Below are 19,957 nucleotides of genomic sequence, written 5' to 3' on the forward strand. Positions count from 1 at the left end.
AAATATAATTACAGTGAAACAGTACACATGAATGCATTATTATTTTATTTTGAAAATAAGACTTCACCACAGTCAAGAGGGTTGGAGGATGAGTATCACCATTAGGTCTGCCATACTGTAGCTTAGCACCAAGACAAGAAGCAGATTTTTTTTCTTGTATCTGTATGAGTACATTCTTAGTTTCACCACAGAACAGGCTGATATGGTATTAAAAAAAAAGGTTTTATGATAATATGATCATTATGAGTGCTTATTGTGAACAAAAGTTTCGATCACTAAAAACGTTTTTTTAAAACTTTTCCTCAGCGTTCTGATGTACACAGTTCAGCAGAGAAACTTTAATCTTAGAATTCTTATATAACAGCATTAGGGCCTCGTTTTAAAGTTGTCTTCAGAATTCTGGGATTAACGAAAAGAATTCTTCTGCTATTAACCAATAATTCATTCATTCAATTAATTTTCATTTGCAGTTGGCCTAATCCTAACCTGAAGAATTTGCAAAATGCAGGAAAAGTTTGTAAACATGAAAAAAAACAAAAGAATATTTTTCTCTGGACAATAATCCTCTTCTGTAGTAATAATTACTAGATTATTAGGTCAGATTTCTGAATATAAAGTAAGCATGTGATCCTAAGATTAAAGAAAAAAAGTGAAACTTTGACCCTGGCCCTAATCCTGTATCGAAATAAGTGAGTAGTCCAAGATTAGGGCGAGATTTCTGTTTGTACAGCAAGAACTCTTTGTTTTTAAGCTTTTAAATTTTGACTTTTCTTCTTCATCTTTGAAATCTGTGAGCACACTGTAAAATTAAAGCCTGTTTGAGCCTTTACTTGTTAAATATAAAAAACAAACTGTGGTGAAGCAGAGCAGAGATCTAAACAGAGAAGTAAAAATAACAAACATTTCTTAAAACAAGCAAAAAAAAAAAATAGTTGTTATACATACAGTATATTCTGTATGGGTTTAAAGGACCACTATTAATGAAAATTATCATTTCAGGCTGCTGGGTCTCCATTCAACAGAAGAGCATTAGGGCCACTGTAAAACATCAACGTCAGAATTCTCACCTCATCCTAAATACTTTTGGTGGCCTCAATTCTCTTCTGCACCATAAATGTACAAGTACAAGTACACAAAAATTACAGGCTGGTAGAATTTTAAGAAACATTGCAAATTTGGTTAAATGCTCTAATTGTGTGACTTTGGTGATACATTTGGTGAACACCATCAAAAACCTGGGATTGCAGTGGCCTGGTGGTTTAGGCACAGTTCGACAGCTGCTGATATTTTTCCCCTCCAGTGTCTGTTTTTATGTCAACTATTTCTGATACATAAGATAAAAGAATAAAAAGAACATTCTGTCTCTTCTGAGGCTTCACTCATTGCTGCATGTACCACCTGCTGAACTGGTGAACCATTATGCATTCTGTCTCTCCTGCAGTTCTTTGTTACATTCTTTGCGCTGAGGTTGGAAACCAAACCGTTGTCTGGTTATGCCAGGCTCCTCTGCCGCGGCTTGATCCTCAGATACAGCTGGGAATGAAGGGAAGATTTCTTATTAAAACACCATTAAGATGACACGACACACTGATGCTTCTTATATAAGACTCTTGAGTAACAGGAAGCTTAAAACTGCTTTTAAACCCTGATGAGATTTAGGAACAGCAGATTGATATTGGCAGGGTTGAAGGTGCAATTTCCAGTTGAGGACCTCAAATGACTGGATAAGGTGGAGATGATCAGCTCACCCCCAGCAGGTTGCGGGGGATGTACCCCTCATGGTCACCACATCGTGCCCACCACCACTCTGTCTCCACCTCGTCTTCCCGTTTCAGCACTGTCATGCAGTCGCCCTCGGTGAAGCCGAGCTCATCGTCATTCTGAGGCTCATAGTCCCACAGTGCATACACAACACCACGGTTCATCACACCCATCTTCTCCTGGACGCCTAAAAAAGACCCAAATAATCTATTTTAATTTTTGACAAACATTTAAATCTGACTAAGAGCTCCTGAACAGTAGGGACACAATGTCAAATGCAAGTGAAATTTTTAGTGACAATAAGCCTGCCTTGTTTTGTCAGTTTTTGTTGAATAAATCCCCTTCAGTGTTGTGGGAACCTTTGTCATTGAAATGTGGAACTGTAAGTTGCACTATATACACTGTTAATTTGATCTTACCATAGAGGAACTGGGAGCACTGGGCATAGCCTTCCTCCATTTCCTCACATTTGTCAGCAGCTGTCTGCATGTCACTGTACGTGGTGGCGAACACAGCAGCTCCAGATTCCACCAGGAACTTACAGACCTGAACATTGTTGCAGGAGGCAGCGCAGTGAAGGGGAGTCCTGGAGATGAGAAGGAAGAAGAGAGTGTGGATGTTTACAACTCTACAGGTTGTCTTACATTGACTTACAGGTGTCTGAACTGTTCTGCACTTACCAGCCATCACTGTCAGCAGCGTTGACGTTGACACCAAACTGAACCAAAAACTTGACGATCTCAGTGTGGCCGGCACAGACCGCATTGTGCAACGCAGTGATGCCCTCATCATTTGGCATACTGGGGTCATCCACCTGCAAGTTGGAGATGTGATCATTTGTTTGACAAATAAATAAATAAAAAAAGTTATTTTCTAATAGCAGTGATGGATCTAAGACTCACATCATAGATGACCCTCTGGACAAGGTCATACTCGCCCTCCAAAGATGAGTCCAGAAGCAAGGCTAGAGGGTTGAACTTCACCCTCATACTGTGGTTGATCCGTTCAGAGTGTGCTTTACGGAGGATTGACCGCTTACCCTTAAAAATGGACAGTGAAGAAATAAGCACATTTCTATCAGTAACATAATAATGTGGTATAATGCCACACTCACCGGCAGCACTGTGACCTGCCCTGTGACCTCCGGTGGCTGCAGGTTGACAGCATCATCCCCTTGCTCCACCTCTCCACAGTTGGGGTAAGGTGGGGGTGGATAAGGGGGGAAATCCTCCTGAAAGTAGTCCTGTTGGACTGAGCTGGATGGACCAACATCCTCCTCCTCCTCTTCTTCTTCCTCCTCCTCCTCTTCCCTATCCTCCAATGGAGGTGGCAGCGAGCGGCAGGAAGCAGGGTCAGGAATGGGTGAGCGAGGGGGCACTGGGGGTGGGGTGAGGCTGTCCTCAGGGTTCTCAGCTTGAGGCTGATCAAAGCAAGGTCTGCTCTTGTCCTCCACCCCGGATGTTACATCTGTACCACCTGTTCTGTCCTCATTGATTGTGGTCTGAATATACATCCCTGCTGGACCCACTGTCTCCATGGGTATAGTCTCCATGGCAGCCAGAGTGGTTTTCTGGTAGAGCAGCTTCTGGATGTTGGGCCCAGCCGGGCCTTCAGGCTCTGTGATGGAATTGCGTTTCTTCAGGGGCCGCGGGGCATGGTGCAGCCGCCGCCGCAGGGCTTCCAGGTCAACGTCACTGGGATTCCTATGAATGTTGGACACAAACGGGAGGAGCTTGGTAGGGCTGAGCGGTCGAGGGGGGGCACGTTCTGCTGGGTCTCCTCCAACATTTTCGCTGCTACCAGGGCAACTGTTGCACGCTTTGTTCGTATCAGATATGCAAAGCCCAGAACTGAAGGCAATGTTTTCTGAGCCAACAGAGGGCTGAACCCCACTGGATGAGGGGACTGGTTTTCCATACACTGAGAAGGAAAAGAAACATTTGTAAAACATATTTGTACAGAATGAATCATTTCAGTAACTTCAATAGTAACAGCAGGATTAATGGTGTGGCAGTGAATCAGGGCATCACCTCGCTGGCTCCGGGGCAGAGTGCCTCCGCCACTCATCTGGTAGCCCTTTCCAGGGGTAGCGTGCTGGGTGTACATGGAGTAGATTGAGGATGCTGCCAGAGTCTGAGGCTTCTTCAGCACGGCAGGGGGGGTGTCCGAGAGGTCGGGGGTGTAGGGCCGAACAGCGGCAGCCGGCGGAGTCTCTTGTTTGTTGGGCAGAGGGAGAGTGTTGCTGTGGCTGGAGAGGATTCCTGGAGCCCCGAGGTGGCCCCCAACTGGCTTTACTTTACCAGGGAAGGTCCCGGTACTGTAGCAGGGCTTTGAGAATGTTGGTTGGCCAGATGAGGTGAATGGTTTAGGCTTACTGGGAACTGGAGGTGGTGCCACCATCTTTGACAGACCTGAGGCCTAAAAGTGACACAAATATGAAAACAGAAGAGATGGGTGACATAACTAAAGTGTTGTAGTTGCATTGCAGTGAAAATTAGCCAACTTTGACTAAAAATGAGACAATAAAATCATCACACAAACATCCACTGATACCTGATTGTCCCTGAGCAGGTTCTCAGTAGTGTGACTGGATCGTGAGGGGACAGGAGGTGGGATGTCTGACCCAGAGTGGCCCCTCTGCTCTGTTTCACCACCTACAGCAGAGAAAATATGCTCTGTGGGAGTTCTATGTACAAATAACAGACTTCATACTTATCATAAACCAGGTGGTAAAACAGTTTCTGGTTAAAACAGTTTAGTATATGGTTTCAGTTAAAAGACAGTATATTGTTGTGTTGTTTTCTGTAATCAGCCCCCCTACCGTATTTCTTTTGTGGTTGTTTTCCTTATTTTACTGGGACTGGGATACTGTCCCATGTTGGTTTAGTTATATTTATTTATTTATTTACTTATTCTTAAATAAATGCACAAAAGATAAATTCACACACCTGGCCCCTAGTTTGTGTCCGGTCATTGATATTTTTGCCAGTCACATAAATAAGCTTATATTAGTGCCAACTGACCTGAGTTGTGGCAGCTGAGGCTGAACATGCGAGGCAGGGTAGAGGCATGGCTGTAACCTCCACTGGAATCAGAAAACGAGTGGCCCCAGTCAGAGAGTTTTTTGATTTTTGAGGTGTTGAAACCTGTATGGAGTGACGACAACAATGTTCATTGCAATATAGGGACCATTTTTACTTCAGTGTAATGAAGGTTCTACTGTGGTCCAATAGTCCAGAACGTACCTGAGGCTGGCTTAGCAGGTAGAGGTGGTGGCTTTAGGGACGAATCAGGCATCGGCAGGGTGGCGGTGCCGTCCGGGTATGCTGGCTTCACCAGAATCTCCTGGCGGGCTGGCACTGGAGGACCCTTAGATAAAGTTGACTGGATGTACGGCCCCACTGCTGCCACTCTAGAGCCCACACTGTGCTGTGGAGGTCCGCCTTCCGAAGCCACCTGGAGGGAACAGACATTAGGAATGTTAAAGTTCCTTCATTGGTGTTCAATGGTATGTCAAATTGCCTCAAAGAAGACTGCCATGTACTGGACATGGGCCATAGAGAAAACAACAACATCCTGATGGCACTTGACACCTGACGGCACCAACTGCACTTTCCTCTTTTTTTGCCTCCATTGCCATCCAGATGAACAAAGGCAAATAATTTACAGTAAATAAACAATATTTATTTCAATTAAGTTAAGTGAAATTGAATAATTTCCCACGGCACACCTGATGATCTCTAACGGCACACTGATGTGCCACTGCGGCATACAGGCTGGGAAACACTGCTATAGACTGACCGGCAGGTTCTCTTTTTGCTGCAAGGCAGCCTTCTTCTTCCAGAGCCGCTGTCGAAGCTCAGCCAGCCGTCGGTCCATGGCAGCCACCTCCAGGTTCCTCTTGTTTAGATTGTCCCTCTGTTGCTGCAGTCTGGCACTTTGATCCTGGTTCAGCTTGTTTCTCAGCTGGCAGGAAGGAAGATGTTGAGTCTGGATTAGCAGGGTTCAATAATTGTAGACATTCTTAACACTATATGCACTTTATACTTGTTTCATGAGCATCTAGGAAAGTATGTTAGGAGAATAACTTTTAAATTACTTGGAAGAAGAGAGATTAATGATTTATTAACAGTACATTTTACAACTTTTTGGAAAGAAACAGCATCCCAGATGATAAGATCCTGTCTATAATTTAAGCATTCTACACTTCTTTTTTCACTTCTTCTTCAAGTTGTGGCAGACTATTTACAGGACACACCTGCCTTGCCTTTAAATGCCAAAAAAAGACAATACTACAAAGGTTCTATGATGTTGTGATCCTGTGATCATGTGTTCTGTTATTCTTGTTTTCTGTTTCTGTCTGTCCTGTCTATTTTGGTATAATTGTATTTCATAGTTTGTTTTCATTTCTGTTCCCGATTTCCTTCTAAGTCTGAAGTTATTTCTTGTTTTTCCTGTTTTATTTTGAAAGTCCATGTTCCTTTGTGTTTTCCCATATGTTTTACTTTGTAGTATTTTCCCTCCTTTAGGATTGCTAGTGGCCGTTGGTTTCTGCAGAGCCGACTGGAGTCTTCTCGTCTTTGGGAGTTTCCAGCTTGGACCCTGGGGTGTCCCCTGTCTCTGTTATACTGTTCCAACCCCAGGGGTCTTCGTCTCTGGTATCCTGTTCCAACCGTGGGGGTTCCCAGTCCTTGGTTTCCTGTCCAGACCCAGGAGTGTCCCTGTCTCTGGGTTCTGTTCTGACCCCGGAGGGTCTAAATCTACTCTGGTCGTCTCCGGACCGGATCCAGAGGGGTTCCAGTCTCTGGTCTTAAGCCCTGACCCTGGAGGACCTGAATATCCATTGCTGGTAGTCTCCGGCTTGGTCCCTGGGATCCCCTGTCTTGGCATCTGGTGGTGTCCTGCGGATCAATTCCAGGAGGGTCCGAACCTTCATCTCTGGTGTTCTTCTTCCCGGACCAGGAAGGGTCTGAATCCTTGTCTCTGGTGGTCTTTCGCCCCGACCTAGGAGGGTCTGCCTGGCTCCATTTGTTTTACCTCCTAGTGTTTTATGCCCATTAGGATTGCTTGCCCTGCCCTAATGTGTCCCACCTGTGTCAGTTTGTCTGTTTTTCCACCAAATCATGTCCCCTGTGCTCCAGCGTTTCTCGGTGTGTTCCAGTCCTCCAGTTCCTCTTTGGATTCCCTGTGTTTGGGTTTGGTTTGTTTATTTCTTTTACTCCTTGAGTTTGTACTTTATGTTTTTGTACTTTATTTATTAAAGGCTCACTTTTTGTTCGACTTTTGTCATCTGATCTGACTGTGTTTGGGTCCTACTTTAACCTCGCTTAATGTATGAGCCAGTTAGCTTGTCCTGCGAATTAGAATAGCACCAAGCCTAACTTGTTGCCAAGTAAGCTAGTCTATCATTTAGCTAACATTATTTTTTTTCTTTATTGTATGTCTGTTATATCATGTTTTTGTTTTTATCTCCTACACTTTGTACGCCAGTCTTTCTTTGTTTTGTCATGTTTTTCTGTGGGGGTTGTTTAATAGGTATTTTTGGTGAAGGAAGAAGATCTCACTTGCAGCTCTTTATAGAGGTGCTCCAGCTCAGCTGTGGAGGAGGTGTTGTTGTGGTGAGCAAGAGGAGGAGGAAAAGGAGCTTCCAGTCTGTTGTTCCTGAGTGCCTCCAACTGATCGTTCAGCTCCTCCACTCTCCCCACGGCCACCAGCAGCTCCCTCTGCTTTTGCTGGAACAGACTTGTCATGGTGTCGATCTCATCAACTGGAACACAATCACAAGAACACTGAAAGTTGTTGTGTTTTTTTTTCTACAAAATACTTTTTTTGAAAAAAAACCTCTACATGCAGTGTAATTGACTTTGACTCAGACATACATATGCAGCTACGAGTAGAAAGAATGAAGTGGTCTGAGTTACATTTAAAATGACAAGCAGCTTAAAGTAAATCCTGTAATTTCCACAATGATGATCCTGACTCTATATAGTCAGATCTATCCAATCTCATTTCATCTAATCTGATGTGCTTCTTCCATGAGCTCCATGTCATATCGTTACACGTCTGATCCTCCAACACACACTCAGTTGTGAATTAATACTGCACCAAATATATCCTGCTGTGACTTCTATGACAGTGAACGTGTACTTTAATTACAACCTCCATGTAATAAAGTAAACATTAATTGACAGTTTGTGATATTGCATTAAATCTGGGTAGGTCACATTTTTACAGTCACATCTTTTTATAGACAGAGAATTTCCAACACCCATGTTCCAAGTACAAGCAAATCTCTGTCTGTCTATTCAGCTCAATTCAAACAACTTATCAGTCCCCAAGGGGGCAATTCAGTTCAAGCAGTTCCCAAACATCAATAAGAGGTTACCAACAATGACAACAATCAGCCAGAGTGATAGGCTAACATTAATGGCTATGGTCATACATATGGCTAAAGCCATAGCTAGAGCAGGCATGACCAACCCTTACTATGTTTACTATGTTGTTTACCCATAGCAGGGTATTTCCTTCCCTCCTTCCCAAAATAACATTGTGCACACATCATAGTTTTCAAAAAGTGTCTGTTTAAATTAACTCATGCCATGCCAGTGGGTGGCAGTGTAGGAAGAAGGAGAAAGCAGTGCAAGCCAATCAGAAGACAGTGTGTCAGAAGTTGTCTCAAAATTGTTGACCCTCGAGACCTAACATGGTCTCACTTGCACCAACAGAAATACTAACGCTACCCAGAATGCTTCCATTACTAGACTATAGCCTACTCTGGCAGCCACACTATACTACTACACAAACACAAAAAAGGGCGCAGATTGCAGAAAAGTTTTTGTTCAAACGTGAATGAGGGGTTTTCCTAAATTTCCACTTTTGCCAGAGTTTTTAGAAAGAATCGTATTCAGAGAAGAACCTGCCGTTATGTGTAAATGAAAGGCACAAACGAAGGAAAAAGTCTTCATTTTTACAGATACCCGTGTAAAGTGTGTGGAAACAGGGTCTCAGTCTTCATGTCATTAACTGTGTGTCCTCTCTATCCCAGAGTTTGTGTTTGCCACTGCCACCCTATTTGCTTGCTTGGGAGTCAGGCTGTGGGTTTTTGTAAAAAGCCTCGAAACAAAAACAAAATTGACGTGAAAGGAACTGAATTAAAATGTGAGATGTGTTGGCAGGTTAGAAGCCAGAGACAGTATGTCCATGCTGTGATCCACAGGATTGCTTCACTGCTGATGGTTGCTTTTGTAGACACAGGACCAAACGCCTCAGTCACACTGACCTAGTTTGCTGTTACTGAGGCGTTTCTGCTCCACCTGGCCCCTGAGGGCCCGGACCCGTCTCAGTTTGGCCTCCTGGTTTTGTGCATTCTCTCGGAGCTGGCGAAGTCGCTCCTGTTCGGACGTGTCCTGATGCTGCTGCTGCCGCTGGTCCTGCAGCTTCAGGTAGCGCAGCCTCTGCTCCTGCAAAAACATGCAAACAATAGCATAAATGTGTCGCCTGCAGAGCATGGCATGAACGTTAATGATGGTGGTTGTGGTGTTAATGGAAACAGTAGAATTACAAAAGCATAGTTATAGTATTAGCCGTAGCATGTTGTATGTTTTACTTTGGAGGCAAGAAGCTGCTGCTGGGCGTTGATCTGCTGCTGCTGTCGGGTTGCCAGATCCTGCAGCTCACTCAGTGTCACGTCCAGGTAAGGAGCTGAGAGCTGCAACACAGTGACACACAGTCAGAGTTCACCTTCAGAGCACAGAGGAGACATTACACCAACACAGCATTTTAAGCTGCTAGGAGTGGTTTTCTGTACATGTTCATAGAGTTTGTTTCAAGCTGTTGTTGCCAGTTTGCTGTGAAAATGTGTTTTTCATTAAACAGAAAAACTAAAAACATCACACAAACATCATGTTTTGAATGAAGAGAGTTTAAGTAGCCTGAATGTGGATTTTATGATGTGTTGATGATGACCAGTTTGGAGCATCTTTCTCACCCCATTCTCCAGACATCGCTCCACAGACACTTTCACCTGGTTTCTTTTTACCATCTGATCTGCAGTTCTGGATCCACCTGAGCACAAGAAAACACTGGCAGTTTGGACTCTGATTTTTATATTGTTAGCTCTGCAGATACTAAAAAGAAGCTGTTGGTCTGGTACTCAGATACAGATGTTCATTAATCCACAAAAACACATCTCGTTGGTTTGGGCCTGCACGTGGGGTTTGAAAAATACAAAACTACAAAAAGGCTTAACATTTTCGTTTTTTTGTTTGTTTTGTTTTGTTTTTTTCCTGCAGTGATGTTACCATATTTTGTAAATCAGTGCGCAGCTTAAATCTGACCTGGAGCTTGGGAAAAATCTCAGAGGGGATTTTTTTTTGAGGCAGAACCAAAAAAACAAATTGCAATCTATCAAAGAAGAGGTCGACACAGTCCAGCAGCTGCACTTCCCACTCCCCTCTGTTATAAGCTGATTACAGACTGTCATCAACTATATTTACACATTGAGGTCGTCAGATCCTGCTGCTGATCTGCACCATGTGCTGTCAGAGCCTCCACATGCACACAAACAACTGGATTACAGTCAAAGGCAGCAGTGTAACCACACTTTTTTCTCTCTAAAGAAGGGTTTTCTACAAGCAGTATATGCTGCTTCTCTGTGTGTGTCGTATTTGTTGATATGTTAGCACCTTTGTGTGACATGAACTTATTAAGATTAGCTTGCAGTTTCTCAGCTATAAAAGTGTGAGTAAATCCTTTGAAAACATTTCTTTTTACTTACTGGACTCTCGTCCAGGAGCTCTTTGATGACGCAGCAGGAAACGAACCTCCCCCCTCTGCTGCCCCCATTGCTGTAACACCTCAAACATCCGCTCCCCTTCTCCCACAACACGTTCTGATTGGTCAAAAGACAGAATATGCACAAAGAAAAAAGTTACAATTATACTGCAATATTTAGTGCCTGTCCAGTGCCTGTATTCAAGTGTAACCTGACAGGTGTGTCATGATCCCTGTTTTAGTTGGTTTTCAGTTCTCTTTTTGTTCTTCTTGGTTTTGAGTTAGTCGTGTCTTTAGTTTCCTGTTTTATTTTGAAGGTCTGGTTTTCCTTGTGTGTCTATATTTGTTGTACTTCCTTGTTGATTGCCTCGCTCTCTGTGATTGTTCTGACCTGTTTCTTGTTAAAAAAACATGTCAAATATTTAACCAGTGTATGTGAAGATTCAGATATGTGCTGTGATATTAAGTGAATGAAAGAAGAAATGAAACATCAGACAGTCTGCTTTGAGCTCTCTGTTACATATATATAAAAACTTACCCGAGCCTCTCCACATCTCAGCCAGGTAGCAATCAGCCTCACCGGGTTCCTTACAGAGCTCCACCACATCCCTGCACAGCGTCTCTGGTGTGATGGGAACCTCGTTAAAATGTTGGTCATTGTTGCTTAGGTACACAGTGAGGAACATCTACAGAAGAATCGGGAATAATAATGTTAAATCAGGAATTCAGGATCAGCTAGGCATCTCACCAAATGTCCAATGTCCAATGGCACCCAGCACAGGATGCATTCTAATAATGTAACATGTATATAATATTTTAAATTACAGTAAACAATGTTGTATTAGTAAATAAAGAAGTGTGAGAGATGACAAAAACAAAACCTGCCTTAATCACCTTTACAGCAGTTTTGTGTGCTATTTAAAACTGTAAAAGATATGTGTGGTTGTAACTCCCATGATGCACTGGGCCATCTGTTACTCCAGCAGGGTATCTGCTGATAGGCCCAGAGCCAGTATACCTCCCACATCCTGCCAACCTGCAGAGAGGCGGCATTTTCCAGGCTTTATTTATCCTGTGAAGGAGATACCGAGCGACAGCTTGCTCAAAGTCGGGTCGGAGGCTGAACCTTCAACCTGACAGTTCTCAGCTGGCTTTTCTGATTCATCATGTTATTTATTAGTCCTTGACTTCACTAGGCCTGCTCTGAAAAATGAGCTGCCACCTGACCTATCAGCTTGGTTCTCACAAGCGGTGCTTGCACAGCAGAGTTTCATGCAGAGTTTTGTTCCAAAAACCAAAACAGACAATTCTGATACTGTAAAGAGCACAAACAGCACAACAGTGTTTTACGTTAAATGCTAATATAATTGTGTATCCTATCCTGGACCTCAATCTTTAAGACAGCTGCACCACAGCTGTGTCTATTAAGGTGGTGCATCCTACAAAGCTGTATGAAAAGAGCAATGTTGTCACAAGAGTCCTTTAAACTTTACTTGGTGGCCTCCACCCTTGAGTTTGATTGTGTCATATCGGTGTGTGGAAGCATATACACTTAATACTGCAGGCATGGCTTTTTGAAGGCCGCACAAAGCTGTCTTGATTTAGAATCCTTCAAACGCCATATGAAGTCCAATTGTGTAACATCAGCGCCACAAAGTTGTCAAAGGCTTTAAATGCAGACAACAAATGCAGCCTTCTTTTTCATGGTATCAAACGATTTAACTGCCAATGTCTCAGTTCAGAGGCTGCATCCTTGAAAGGCTGCATTTGAAGACAGATGGCATCACAGCAGCATCCAAAGTCTCAATCTACAAACCTCCTTCAAATGCAGGAGTCTTTTCCCTACTCTTATTGTCTTTCTGAGAATAAGCCTGACATGCCAGTAACAGATAAAGTGTGAATCGGAAAGTGAATCTCCTTGTCAGGTTATGGAACTAGTCCACATTCACAATTACCAATAAAGAGAATAAACAGCCCACTCTGACATTCTAGACATTTTAGATATTGGGAAGGTCAGGGCTGATGAGCCCTAATTAGTCTAGGAAAGGGTTTTCAAACAATGTTCACATCAGTCAGCTCTGTCCTGGTTTACAGTTAAGCTTAGAGGTCGCCAGAATGCTAAAGCAGCATCAGTAAATGGAAATGGAGTTCATCCTTTAACACTTGTGTGAGACTGGTGCTCCTGTCAGCTATAGTAACCTAATTTAATGCAAATGTTAAAATTCATTCATTCATTCATTTTAAAAAATCACCAACTCTTTAAATGCTCTTTAATTAAAAATAATGAAGCCTACAGAGGCCATAACGGAGGCAGGGAAACTCAATGACAGAGATGAATTGGTCTCAGTGAGAATCTGCTGTCCTGCTGTTCCACATACTGCTCTGAAGGAAAACTGGAGCAGCACATCTTCCTCTATGTTCACACTGATGAAGTGGGTCACTGCTGTCAGTCACCCAACCAAGGTCAAACAGGAAAATGGGAAAATGCAGCAGCCAGTCACAGGCTGGGGGAGTGAGACCTCCTGTCATTGGTAAGAGAGATTATAGAGCCTTACTATGTCCTGAGAACAGACTGAAGGAGACTGATGCAAAACACAAGGTACGGTATGAACTAAGATTGATCTGGTGACAAGACATTGACTTGAAGACTCAAAGCTGAGCTGAATAAGGTAGGTATTTTTAAAAATGGCTGCTGCAAAGAAGCTAAAGACGATCCCACTCTCAAACCACACTGAGCTACCATACTGCTTAGATGGCCTCGGACATACAGCATCAGCTTCTGGAGAGAATACAAAATAGCCAACTGCACTGTTGAACCAGCTGAAGAAATGGCAACATATTTTACTAAGGCCAAAAATAAAATAAATATATAATACTTACTTATAAAGTGAGCATAATTAGAATTTTACATTAACGGTAACCCTAACTCCCCAACCCTGAATCTGACAAATGGTAGATGCGCTCTGTGCAAGCTGTGAAGCTGCAACATAGTTTAGGAAGGACAGTAGTTTCCTAAACCAAACTAAGTACTGTAGTTTTGACCAAACAACAGCAGATACAACAGCAAGCACAAACAATTTGAGATCATGCCTGTGCACCTTGCGGTCAGTGGGCTGAGGCCTCTAAAGGTTCTGAGACTGCAAGTCTTAATCCTGTCAGGAATTAGCACAGCGTCATGCTGCTTAATACCACCAATCAGCCACAACCCCCCACTGCTCCGGTGGAGCGAATTAATGATCTACGATTGTCTGAAAGACATCAACAACTTCTAAGCAATGAAGACTAATCAAAGCTCATAATCCTGTTTCTGACCACTCCATTTATGTAGCTCTGGTAGCAAATGATTAAACTCTTTTGTTGACTCTAAAAAGTGCAGCCTCATCACTTTTTTGGTGCTGACTCAGCTCGACACAGCACCAAGTGTCAAAATGTGGCAAGCACTGAAAGCTGACAATGGATCCGATCAGCAGTTTGTGCACAGCTGCTTGTGTTTGGACATCATTTTGTAGGGAATATGTTTATATTCTTCATGGAAAATCAACACTACTAGCACTGTTCGACAAGGACAAAGCAGCAACTATGACGTAATTAGATCTACAGAGGAGGACTCATCAGAAATTAGATCTGTACTGCTGACATTAGGGTTTAAACAATTATAAAATCTGATATTACAAGACCAGAAAGAGGAAAATATGAAAGAAGAGCTGGGAGGCAACAAATGAAACAGACTAGAACTAAACTTCAGTGGTTAGTGTTTTGTTCTATTTCTGCTTGGGGAAAGATGGTGGCAGCTGGCACGCTGCAGGTCACATCCCAAATGTTTTGTAGGCGGCGTGGTTGGCTGGAGCCATATGGCCAACAGCATCACGTGACCCAACAATATTGGATTAACGACACTCACGCACATCCCTAAACCCTGCCTGCTGTTCAGGAAGGTGCCACAGTGAACAGTCCAAACACAGGATACGTCAGTATAAGCACATCTTCTGATTGGCTGCCATTTGTCAAAATCGATTACACATGCGTAAAAACCACTGATTTTCTGGTTGTGTGTATCAATGGCGGCCGTACGGCTATGAAGTTGGTGTATTGATCAGCAGTCAATAAAGCAATGTATAATTTTAAATCATTTATCATTTATAGACAAACTAGATGAGGTGAATTTAGACTGCATTTTAAACACTACTACATATTTGTATTCGCTTCATAACAACAGAACAACATGTATAGCTGTGATGTTTTATTTATATCAGCTGCAAGTGGTGGAGGCTTTGCAGCCGTTTTGCCAGCAATCTGTTGCCAACTGGCTTTTTCATAACAGCTCTGTTCCCAAATCTCCAACACAGCATTGGAGAATGACAATTATACAAAAGATATGAGAGAAGATTCGATAGAAAAGCCAAAGAGTTTGATATAAGCATACTTAGATTTTAATAAATGTAACTTGGTGATTTCAAATGTAACATTATTTATCTACATAATTACAGTAACCAACACCTTCCTTCAGCACGTTATCCCAGCAACAGCCTTCAGGGCTAAGTGCCTTATAATACCCCTTGAGGGTGGTTCCAAAAGATAAACAATCCTCATAGACCTCCATCATAAAATATATCCATCACAAAGGAGATGGTGACAGCACTAGTGCTATACTTCCTGGAGTAGTTGACTCTATAATAGTTCATTTGGTAATAGTAAAAATCTCCCAGGGTGTTGTTTGGAAAGTAAATTGGGCATGAACTGATGTACGGTATACTGTAAGCAGCACTTTAAAGACGGTCAAACTACGACCCTATCCAAATTATTCCTGATCATGCATTATTAATGTCTTTTTATATTTAAGCTCAGTCCTTACTCACTAGGAAAATGTAATATGCTAATATGCTTTCAATTTTGTATGATCAAAGCGGTGACTGCTTGGTGATGACTCACAATGTAAAGTGCCTGTCTCCACTGGCAGTCTACCTCCTTACCTGTATTTGGAATAATGGCGCGGTACAAAGCTATGGGTGACACTGAGAGTTGTTTGTCCACAGTTTCTAATCTGAACATAGCTAAATTAACATGTTACCACAGCAGAATTCATGTAAATCAAGTACAAGTCAAAGACCAAAGAGCCTCTTGCTTCATAGCTGCAGCCTTGCAGAGTGCTTAGTGTGAACATAGAAGTAGAAGAAAGTAGTAGATTTATTGATGGCCTTGAGACGTACAGTAAATGTCAGCACCAGGCTGATTTTTTAAACTAACATGAGGGTTACAACGGCTTTACTTCCTCATTGCCTGAGGAATACTAAAATAATAGTGTTCCCACATGACCTTGAACGCTGTGCATGTGTGTTTCTGGTCACTGTGGCAACAGTTACCAGGCAGCAGGGTAAGTTCCACAGAGCTCTGCCTGGAAGATGATGAGGACGTAGTATAATGATCAGGGTGTGCTGCCATGTAAAGGAGGCCTGTGTTAAACAATTAGTGGTTGTCTGTACATGATGTTATGAAGAGAAGTTCGACTCACTAGTTCCTCATTAATGACCCTCAATTTCCTCAAACTGATCTGTTTGTTCCTTCTTTAGAATAAAAATATGAAGCAAAGAGAACTATACCTGCAGTCCTGATTAAATAAAGTGTTGCACTTTTAGATAAGTGGACAGGTCACAGAGAGGGAAATGCAAAATTATACATACACCAAGACTAAGAGCAAAAATGTCAAATGTTTTAGCAGCCACTGCAGTGTGGATGGAAAGGTCAATGTTCCTTTTTTTCATACAAACCGGGGACTTCCACCATTCATAGTGAAGACAATGGTACAACAGAAGGGTTCTATTTTTAGCAGTGATACCCTCTGCATTCGGAGGAGATCTCAGAGCATCTGGTGGTGACATTTGCAGGGCACAAATGTCACCACCAGGCAAAGCCTAGGCATCTCTGCTCCCCCCGTTGCTCCACGACCCTGATAGACTAAGCACTTAGCACTAGATGTATGGATGGATAGAGCTACCCTAATAGCATAGGTATGGCATATGCCCAAACCTCTGATCTGGTACACATACTGCATAGAATGATGGTACTTGGACTGTCTGCTCTTGTTAGCCAGATCTGGGCCAAAAGCAGACCAGTCCATAACTGTATCTCAGCAAATAAGGAACCAAAAAAAGCAGAACTGCACTAAATCTGGGCCACAGTCATACTCAGCCCACATACACACACAGTGCCCTGATTATCTCCACATGCCCTCTGGAATGATATAAAGCTTATATGTCAATATAGAACTATGGAAGACCTTACCTTGATTTAGCATTAAGAACAGTAGCAACAAAGTTGTGACATCCGAGCCTGGGAAATAGGCCAATGTAACATTGTAAAAAAAACTGCAGTTCCTCTAGTGGCCACTTGAGGCTGGATGCAAAATTGGGTCGAAATTTTTTATTTATTTTTTTTCAGGTTAAAGATAGTACAGTGTACACTGTACTGTACACATTGGTTAGCTGAGCTTTGCATTAAAGACTACATCATTTTTACAGCTTAGTTTATAGCTAAACTTTAGAATAGAACAGAATATACTTTATTAATCCCTTTGGGAAGGTCCCACAGGGAAATTCGCCTATAGTGTGCTACGGTTAGCAAAAAAGAGTAGGCTATATACATTAGTTACAGCCAGACTGTATGACTGACCTAACTGACCTTATAGGTCTAGTAGATAAAACAATGAAGAAATGTGTTACTTTGTAGGTTTCTAGACTTACTGAAGTGGACTTTGTTACATTGAGAAGATCCAGGCTAGGCTCCTTTCCCCTGCTCTTTATGCTAAGAGTCATCCTCACTCACACAAAATGCAAGTTTGATTGCTGCAGCTGAAGCATTGCTTTGAACGCTGATGTGAAGGATTGCTCTGAATTGCTGGAGAATCTGCAATCTGAACTTAATTTGCTGAAATACGGTTACAAATTTGAAAAGATGAAGCTCTTATTTTGAAAAGCAGAAAATCTTAATATGAAGATATGAAAAGGTAGGGTAGGAGATTTCATTCTGATGCAGTTTTTGGTAAATTAGTGTAACTTCTCCTTACAATCCGATAGCAACCAATTAGTTCGGCATTTTCGCTTTAAATCGAAGAATACTAATCATCTGTGGAAGCTATAAAACACTAAAAACATCAGCCAATCCTACGAGGTGACCCTGCGCGGAGTATTGGCTGGTTGTCTCTCTCTTCCTGCTCTGTGCGCACCAGAGAGGTACGTGCATGATGGCCGAAGTCACAGACTGGTTGGGAGGCGTGGCTTCGGGGTGAGCTCCGAGAGAAGGGGGCGTGTGTTTACTTTCAAAATCTGGCTGATTCACTGAGTTTTCAAAATCTCCTACCCTACCTTTAATGGGGGTTGCACCCTCCAAACAACTTCTATTTTTGTCCAAACCGAAGCCTTCAGACAAAAAATAAGGACAATGTCCTCTGTGAGATGAACATTTTGATAGTTGAATGGCTGAAATCGGTCAATGTATGAAGATACACTGCGCCAAAAAACGTACGGAAGAATAACAATAGTAAACTAATAAACTAATCTGTCAAATGATACTGTAGCCTACTACTCTCAAATACTCTCAAACATTTAAATCTTAATGGGATTAAACGTGATTTTAGCTAAAACATACTCTGTACTAGAAAAGGACATTTCCTGAAGAAAATGCAAGTTTGATTGCTGCAGCTGAAGCTTTGCTTTGAACGCTGATGTGAAGGATTGCTCTGAATTGCTGGAGAATCAGAGCAATTCATGCCTCTGTGTGTCAGCCTGTCACCATGGTAACAGCAGAGGAGACCCTCAAAACCCACTCCAACTTTGAGAGCCTGGCGTGCGGAAACGATTTGGAATTAGAAAATTCTGAATACAAGTTTGATAGAGCAGCATCTAGTGAGCGTTTTAAGACTAAACTGGAGTCTGTAGCTTGAAATTTGTAGGAGGAGATACATTTGGCAGATGACCCTCGTTGAAGGGCTCTCATAGACTCCCATGTTAAAAATGAGGCAGAAATATATAGAAATATATTAGAAATATATAATTGCTTAATATTTGAAAAATTATAATTTTTTGAAAAAAACTTGAAGTTGACCCGGAATGTCCTCTGTGGGATGAACAATTTGATAGTTGAATGTATGCTGCGCCAAAAAACAGACGGAAGAATAAGAATGATAGAAGCTTGCAGAAATCAGACTAATTAGTGGAGTCTGAAGGAAAAACGTGTGTTCGTTACATCTGAAGCTTTTCTAAAACACTGCTGTGGCCAGTCATTCACCATGCAATCATGAGGCACTGACTTCAGTCACCTCTACATTACTATGCAAGGTTAGAGTTGTGATAGTGACTGTGAGCTGTGCTGACAGTTTCCAGACCCGCAGCCTGTGTGAATGGCTGAGAAACCACAATGTGTCCATTCATGAGGTGTCTGCACTCACCGGCATCATGTTGGCAGCTCTCCGCTCTGTCGCATCCACACTGCAGCTGAAACCATTAAAGCCTCACAGCATCCCGCCTCTCTGCCATCACCTTTAATATTAATATGTCTTATACTGGGGCTCCTCCTCGACCTGTTGCAGTAAGCAGCGGCTGTTTTCTCTCTACCTGCCTGCTGTCCGCTCCCTCTGGAAAAAGGAGGATGGATTCAGAGAGACGCTCTGCATGAAGCCGCGACAAACAGCGTCTTAAAATCCAACTGTCTCTTCGGATGGCCAGCGCAGAAAAACAATGCGGGGCGGGTGGACCCGGGGCTGGTCTCCTGCTGAGCCCTAATCCTGCTCAGCATCCGCGATCTGTCTGCCTGGACTCTGCTGTGGACCATTCAATCAACGGAGACCGGTCATCAGCCGGGACACCGTCCTTAACGACACTACATCCGGCACGAGTCTACACAATAAAAGCGCATGTTCAAACAGATCAAACATAATGATGTGTTGGTGCTGTGGCCCTGTAGCCTGATATTTGATCATTTAGGAAAACATTTAGACAAAAATGAATGTTTTACATTACACGCCAATCAGAGAGTAAACACTCCCTGAATATGTCTGCTCACTGTTGGTGAACCCTTCACATGTGCTCACTAGGAGTGTTGTTTTATGGTTTATACGTTTTGAATAACAGTAGTCTATAAAAACTAAGTTCCAGTGTTAGTTTGCATTTCAGCAAATAAATAGCCTAGTATATGAAATACTGCAATCTAGTCCATCTGACTATCACAGCACAAGTATTTAACCCCTTTAGAACACGTGCCGTATTTGAAAAGACGCATTATGCGTGTTCCGGCTCAATGTTTCTGCTTTGACGGAGCTCCTCGCCTCCATCGCCTGGCAACGGGAATAAACTCCTCCTTATCTCTCGTGCCGTGTCGTGTCCGGTGTGTGTGTGAGAGAGAGAGACTTAGCTACGTTGTGGAGATACAAATC

The 19,957-nt window shown here is 42.7% G+C and overlaps 1 protein-coding gene across 1 annotated transcript; it reads right to left on the bottom strand.

Moving 5' to 3' along the window:
• Positions 1 to 86: 86 nt before the first annotated feature.
• On the bottom strand, positions 87 to 19,317 carry tp53bp2b (tumor protein p53 binding protein, 2b). The gene is made up of 18 exons (XM_028399426.1): positions 18,974 to 19,317; positions 11,072 to 11,219; positions 10,538 to 10,651; positions 9,749 to 9,825; positions 9,368 to 9,469; positions 9,041 to 9,221; positions 7,326 to 7,528; positions 5,563 to 5,727; positions 5,007 to 5,217; positions 4,785 to 4,907; positions 4,315 to 4,415; positions 3,792 to 4,179; positions 2,876 to 3,681; positions 2,664 to 2,801; positions 2,442 to 2,575; positions 2,181 to 2,347; positions 1,749 to 1,948; positions 87 to 1,533 (listed from the first exon to the last, which is right to left on the bottom strand). Exons 1-18 carry the CDS (start codon positions 18,980 to 18,982, stop codon positions 1,492 to 1,494), a joined length of 3,309 nt encoding a protein of 1,102 aa, XP_028255227.1. The 5' UTR covers positions 18,983 to 19,317; the 3' UTR covers positions 87 to 1,491.
• Positions 19,318 to 19,957: the final 640 nt, after the last annotated feature.

Source organism: Parambassis ranga, chromosome 1 (assembly GCF_900634625.1).
Source record: "Parambassis ranga chromosome 1, fParRan2.1, whole genome shotgun sequence".
In the NCBI taxonomy this organism is placed as follows: Eukaryota; Metazoa; Chordata; class Actinopteri; family Ambassidae; genus Parambassis; species Parambassis ranga.

Bases quoted from the DNA above. Each gene is read 5' to 3' on its own strand.
- tp53bp2b (XM_028399426.1), bottom strand. The intron at 9,826-10,537 runs GTAAGTAAAAAG...TCTTGTGCTCAG, and splicing joins AGCTCCTGGACGAGAGTCCA to GTGGATCCAGAACTGCAGAT. The intron at 9,222-9,367 runs GTAAAACATACA...ATGTTTTTGCAG, and splicing joins AGCAGCTTCTTGCCTCCAAA to GAGCAGAGGCTGCGCTACCT.